At 36.6% G+C, this 7,076-nt stretch overlaps 1 protein-coding gene across 1 annotated transcript in view; it reads right to left on the bottom strand.

Annotated features, from left to right (window-relative positions):
• Positions 1-5,218, bottom strand: part of LOC104758398 (phosphatidylinositol 4-kinase alpha 1-like) — an 11,242-nt gene extending 6,024 nt beyond the window's left edge. The window contains exons 1-12 of the mRNA XM_010481258.2: positions 4,415-5,218; positions 3,964-4,299; positions 3,626-3,787; positions 3,357-3,524; positions 3,056-3,214; positions 2,837-2,964; positions 2,286-2,595; positions 1,983-2,151; positions 1,614-1,831; positions 1,302-1,460; positions 1,019-1,201; positions 238-548 (exon numbers count right to left, since the gene is read on the bottom strand). Of these exons, the coding sequence (XP_010479560.1) occupies positions 238-548; positions 1,019-1,201; positions 1,302-1,460; positions 1,614-1,831; positions 1,983-2,151; positions 2,286-2,595; positions 2,837-2,964; positions 3,056-3,214; positions 3,357-3,524; positions 3,626-3,787; positions 3,964-4,299; positions 4,415-5,143 (3,032 nt within the window). The 5' untranslated portion in view covers positions 5,144-5,218. The remainder of the gene's footprint in view (positions 1-237; positions 549-1,018; positions 1,202-1,301; positions 1,461-1,613; positions 1,832-1,982; positions 2,152-2,285; positions 2,596-2,836; positions 2,965-3,055; positions 3,215-3,356; positions 3,525-3,625; positions 3,788-3,963; positions 4,300-4,414) is intronic.

Here is a 7,076-nt window from a genome sequence, read left to right as displayed (position 1 = left end):
AGAATAAAAAATGTAATAAGATACTAATTGGCTGGAAGATATGGTTCGTTCTGTCCCCTCTACCTACGGAAGAAAAGCGGATCACCCAAAATTTGGTTAGAAATCCTTACCAGATTTAACAGAAGTAGTGCAGTAGCTTGAGAACAAGTTTCTCGAAATTGTGACTTGTCGGCCTCTCCTCCTTTCTCAGCAGTACTAACAAATTGTTGAAGGAGACGCACAGAATTGGAAATCAACATTTCATTGATTGAAAATCCACCAACACTGTTTTCCAACCTTAGCATGCCAGCGATTTGTCCGGTATGGTTGCACTTTACTGTTGCACTAACTACGCTAGTACTGAGTACCTCAAGGTTGAAGGCGCCAGAAGTTTTTAAATTTGCCCCTGACGCTGCAGCTGCTGCAGCCATCACAGCTGGAATATTTGCTGTTCTTATCCCAGACCAAATTTCATTTTTCCCAGTTCCAATCTTTATCTCAGCTAGAAGAGAAATCACATTAGTTGTAGTTTGCGTTAGCGGCAATGTGTTTGCCTTGCACAGCTTATCCTGAGATGCAAAATCAAAAAATTACACGCATGCAACAAACACTCCGGTAATTCCAGAATTAAACAATTAAAAGAGTCGAAGTTCACTCTCAAAGTATTATCAAACACTAAAAGCAATAACTCTAAGTACAATGTGTAATCACAATAAAAGGGCTTTGTTACGAACGAAAAATCATTTGAAAGTCACCATTTAATCAATTAAGAAACATTTAACAATAACAGTGGTAGAGAGCGAAAGAAACAGGAACAAGAGACCTCACATCTTTAAACATTTCACGAAAACAGAGCGCCTAAAGTTTCAAAAGAGATTTAGAGACAGAACAAGAAAATATTTCATTGTAATAGGTTTCTCGTATTAAAATAATGAAATTATAAATTCCTTCGATTGAACTGGAGGAAAATAACTGTCATAAATAATGATATTTGGATGTGCATAAGGAAGAAAATAAGAATTGGCGTAAAGAACGAAACCTGAAGTAAACCCTGACTAGTGCATGGAGCATATGAAAGTGATATTATGATCCATTCTCGAACAACTTTCTGGTATAATGATCGAACGGCAGCAGTCCAAGCAGGATCATTGACGACCGTTGAAGGTGTTTTGTCATGAACAGAGAATAGCAAACTATCAAGACAAGAAGAACTCCAGAGGACCTGCATTTCTCATTGTTAGCTGGTTCATGTTGCAGAAATTAATGCATAATTGCGAAAAGGACAGTTGATGAAGGCAAAATCCAGCATGTGTAATTCCTACCTGGGGAAACTTTTCCCTGATCTGACTCAACAGGTTCACTGAGATATCTCGTATGTGTTCATCTCTCTGTGACATGCTCTTTATGAGGAAACATGCATGAGCTTCTGCCGTGGATTCTATTATACTAGCATCATACCCAGTGCGAGATTTATGATCTTCCTGAAACCAGATGAAATTGCCCATAACATTCACTTACTGCTAGAATACTTACAAAATCAGGGAAAAAGAAAAATATACATGTAACTGGTGACAGTCGACCCAACGACCAAGATTGAGGCTAGAATACATATAATTAAATAGCTAATTACTTACCAGCCATGACACTGCTACTTCAAAGGCTCTATGCACAATTGCTGTCAAACACTCGGAAACAGCAGAATTGAGGTTCCGAGATTTAAGGTATTCAAAGACGCAACTGAAGGCACTCCGAGAAGCAGACACACTTGAGCCACCATTAAGGATACCCCCGTTGCTAATAAAACGTATGACCTCCAAGAGAGCTACTGCAAGAAGATAGGTGGCCTTCACACCTGGAAAAAGAGAGAGAGAACCATTTCAGTCACCATAGTAAAACGTAGGATATCAGCAACATTGGTATATATAACATTGCTAACAACATTCCTCAGATTGATAGAAGGAAACTTTCAGATATCAAAGTCAGACACATCACATCTGTTTAACCTGAGATGGTGAGAATTGTTGACACGTCAATTCGACCACCCACGGCAATTGAAAGAGCAGTTCTCTGAGTTGAAGCTACTTTCTTATTCCCAGTTCCTCGCAAGCTATCAGAATTATGAAGCAAATTGAGCTCTAATTCGTCTTCGAGCCATTTTGCAGAACTGACGACCTACAAAAGAACAGTCATCAGTAAAAAAATTAAAACAAAAACAAAGAATCTTCTGGAAGATGTAAACTCAGTAATCAGAATATAGAAGGCTGATGTAAAGCCAATAAAACGACACTGTCGCTAGAATTACTTACAAGGGGAGGAGTGCCCAGAGAAATCCTCTTAACAGCAAGAGCCCACTGAGTATTCCACATGTAAGGCCCTAGTACAGCTCGTAGAGAGAATGTGCTAATTCGTCCTGCACTATTCACTGAATTGGAGGTTGTTTTTACTTCCGGAAGGGGAGTGTCCAGAATAGGAGGTGCTAAGCCAAAAAGAGCTATATAGAACCATAAATTGCGAAACAATTTTATAAGTGATGGTTCCACATTTGAGGTGGGATCGAAATCCGAACATATTTCTGCAACAGCAGGAAGAAGGGGACCTAAAAATTCTGCACCGCTCCTAATAAAATGAAGCACATTATTAACAGTCCAATCATTTAACATGGAAAAACATATTGTGGATAACTTATTGTACTAAGCTATACGGACAACGTTTCGATAAAATTTCAAGGTTGATACCATGACCACACCACTGGTACTCTCAATCAATCTCTAAAATCTATGTCTCTTATTGTTGAAGCAATAGATGTCTATTTTTTTTTCTATGTTTCTCTGTTTAACCATAGAAAATAGTTAATTACCCTCCACTTTTGGACTCAGAAGCAAGGCCTACATCTGAACATAAGGAAAGCAGCCGATGGCGATAGTCTGCACGCAGTTTTGTCTTCATAAGACCACAAGCAATTGTGAGAAAACCTGCAGGAAGAGTCTGTAATGCAATTGTATATGTGAGCACTAGTGTAATAGGATAGATACAAAAGAAACAGAGAAAATGGTTGATATATCAGATTACATTAAACCTCAATATGTTCAGATCTGGATTTTGGGGCTGATGTGTTGCTTTCCACGGATTCAAGCCTCGATATTTGGCTCAAGTAACTTCTACTCATCAGAACTACAGTCTGACGGTAGGACTTATCAAATCCTAATGATGCTATCCGAGATACAGCTTCGAGAAGCTACATACAGGTTGCAAAATATGCATAAGTAAATATGCGAAACCTAGCGAAAAAGGTATGTACATATGGTAGAAATTTTTTCAATTGCCAAAGTTTGAGAAAGTAGATAGCCAGCAATATCATTTGGAAAATAGAGCCATACTTGGAGTCGCAAAGAGCGAGGAGTTGAAACATCACACTCTTCTAGGCTTTCAATAAAAAATTGGAAAATTATGTCTGCTACTTCAGGATTTTGAACAGCAACGCTGATATCAGCAAGCAGCTGTATTACATTCACCAGGACATCAGGAACTTGCTTCTCTCTATCATCCTGAAGGCCAAGTGATTAGGCTTATTAAAAATTTAGAACTAAAATGCAACACAAGAGAGATGAGAATAAGCCAACTAAAGGAAAGGTTTAGAGTAACCAACCTTCTCTTCATAATCATATCTTTCACGAATACTGGAAGCTAACCCCACGATGAAGGCGTTCACTGAAGCTTGATCCTTAGCCCAACCAGATTCAATTATCTCACAACTTATTCTAAATACGCTCTCAAACATATTCCCCTGACTGCTCACCCTAGTATCAGGCTGTTCCAACAAAAGGCAAGAAATAAAACGAAACCTCATTCAGTAACTGAAAATGTACAAAATGACTATACTTTTATGTGTGTGACTATACTTTTAGGGACCCTACAGACACATGAAAATACCCCAACGCAGAGTAAACTTGTGTTCTCATATAATTTATGGAAAAAAAAAATTACCTGAGCGCAGACAGCTAGTATCAGTGGTTTAAGTCGGGTAAGGAAAAGACGAAGTGGCTGTCCTGCCTCTGCCGCTGCAATTTTTGCAGTCCCAGAAAGCATAGAGATGAACAAATCTTTGCAGGCTTTCATATTCCGCCACAGGGATGTGAAGCAGGCCTCTGCAGTATCTATTAGCAATGTAAGAGATTCCATGATCAATCTTTTCTTTCCATCTGTTTCAAGGGACATAAGGCTACCGATTTCCATTTGAGCTGCGGCCTGATACACAAACAGTTTGGCATTGACACTAGTTTTCAGAAGTGGGTCTTGTGTGTTCCAGTCCTGCCTTCTTGACTGTTAAACAAAAACATGAGAACAACCTTCATGAGAACATGCCAAAATGTTTCGACCAAAAACAGATTATCCACCACTCAATGGTGACCCTAACGGGCTGATCTAAAAGCATTACCTTGAGAAACGCAGACATTGATTGGAGTTGCCTATTAGCAATGGCTCTAACCTGAAGGTATAGTCTAGAATCAAGTTTCACTTGACACAAAACATTGGTTACCAATTTGAAAGCAATCTCTTGCTTCTCCAAACACTCAATGGATTCATCCTCAAAAGAAGCCACTTTATGTAAAAACACATCTTTACTGTATCCGATACTCAGCTCATCAGCAGCAAACTGATGGAGCAGCAATGTAACCAATTTATCTCCATCAGACTGCTGAATAGTGGGAAAATGCTGAGACACAGCAACCAAGAAAGCCATAGAGATCGATTGATCTCTGTCGTCACTCTCAGTCTCACCACAGCAACTCATCATGACAAGCTCCACAACGATAGTACCAAATTCAGGTGAAAGACACGAAACGTAACCTAAGAAACTGAAATAGAACGCCGAAATCGACTCTAACGTGTACGAATACGGCCAGAACGAACGGCGAAACGACGAACGCAGAACTTGGAGGAAATCTAAAACGACGAATTTGGCGTCGTTTTGGGATGTGTCGAGGTTCCTGGAGAGGATTCGAGTGACGGATAAGACCGCGTTGAGATGACTCTGAGAAACCCTGGGCGATTCGGCACGAAGCTGCTTGGGTTGTGGACATTGTTGGCATATCCAAGGAAGCTTATCCAAAAATTGCTTCGGATTCTGCTCTATGATGTCGCAAAGCTCGTTCAATGCCTCCATAGAATCAGAATCTTCGATGATTCATGAATCAGAGATTTTGAGTTTTTTTTTTTTTCTTTGGTTCTGTTTCCTCTGTCTGTGTGTATGAGTATGAATGAGGTTTTTGAAGGCAGAGAGGTTTTTGTGCTCATAGACAACAAGTGTAAGTAAATGTATTTATTATTATTTTTTTTCCTTTTGTTATAAATTTTTTTATTTATTTTTAAAAAATTGTATGCTATTGTTGGATGATGGTCATTATTATTATATTATGAATCAAATTTTATCTTATTGATATTACTGGTTTCTTACAATTTCTCAAAAATCAAATTAAATAGTACTATTTGACTAATATTTAAATATTTAATAGACTTCTAAAACTATACCCAAAATAAATCTACATATAAGAAGGTAAGAAAATTCATAATCTAAGGACTTACCTTTTATTATAATTAAGAATTTTTCCTATAAAAATAAAAATCTAAGGTACAATGTACTCCAAAACGATGAAGCAATAAGAATGATTTTTCATTTCTTTATGCACTGTCTTGTGTCCCAAGTAAACTACTCTTATATCATTGAACCGGAAACAGATTCTCTCTAACAAAATCTTATTACTACTTCTCTCTTTAGAAGAAGAAAAGAAGAAGAGAAAAGGCACAGATTGAAACAAATTCATATAATCCTTGTTTTTATATATTTAACTCATCAGAGTTTTAGAGAGAACAAATTCTCAATTATTTATTTACAAGATAGTCTTGTTGGACTTAATAGCAATATACCAATTACTTATTTATAAGAGAGCATCACAAGCAAAAGTATTTATATAACCTATATATGTATGTATTACTGTGGGTTCTCCGCATAAGCAATCATTTTCTTTAAAACTTCTTTGAGCTTCTCGTATGGCTCTTCCAACTCCATCTTCTTAGGATCCACCACCCGCGCCAAGGTTCAACGGATTGTTGAAGTCTCACTAACTCCGCGCATTTCACATCAAAATTATTTCTCGCCTCCCACATTTCTCTATTTAGTAAAACAAAAGGATCGGACGATGCCATTTTTTCCACAAAGATTTCAAATGAAAAAAAGTAAAAAAAAATATAAGATAATAAAATTATAGAACTGCGATATTGTAAAAGAGTTTTCTACGAGTTGGAATGTAAAACCTCTTCTAAACATCCCTATTTATAGTTGGAAAAAGGTGAAAATATAACTCTTCCTCTACGCGACTAACACAAACTTACTACTTCCCTTACAAGTCTTGATATGGTTCATTAAGGCAATAATTTCGTTTTGGAGGCTACGTTCTTTCTATTTAGAGCTGTCTTTAGGAAAGAACCACGAAGGTTGTTTTAGTTTAATTATATTAGTGAAAATAAACGGAGACGAAAACGAAAATAAATTAGACTTAACTTTACCTCTCTCTCAGCCCGCCGACTAGAAGACTAATTTCAAAGGCGGTTTGAAATAAGTTTTGTTTTTTTTCTTGAACTAATTTACCATATTCGATATGTAATAATGGTTGTGACTTAATTAGTGATCAACCACTCTTTTTAAATATTGATTTTCTTGTAAGTACCATTGTACCAATGTTCTTTTAATATTCTACCCAAAAGTATTCATTTCGGTTGGGAACGAACAATCTGTATATGTTGATTATCTTCTGTAAAAAATGTTGTTACTACATATAATGTGCCAATATATAACCCACATAAAATATGCGCATAGGAAGGTAAAACAATTCATAAGTTAAGTAATTCATTTTTATTATCTTTTTTGATTTTTTTTAATCTATATCTTATTGAACCGGAACCAGATTATCTTTGTTAAACCAAACATTGAGAGAAATACATAACCATGTTTAATCATTTAAAATAGGTAACTTTACTTTAATGGCTTAGAAAAGCTATAAAAAGACTAGAATATCATTTTTTTATCGAAATTTTTAAAT

Source organism: Camelina sativa, chromosome 17 (genome assembly GCF_000633955.1).
Source record: "Camelina sativa cultivar DH55 chromosome 17, Cs, whole genome shotgun sequence".
Classification (NCBI taxonomy): domain Eukaryota; kingdom Viridiplantae; phylum Streptophyta; class Magnoliopsida; order Brassicales; family Brassicaceae; genus Camelina; species Camelina sativa.
The sequence above is the reverse complement of the archived record's forward strand: the minus strand, read 5'-3'. Positions and strand labels throughout refer to the sequence as shown.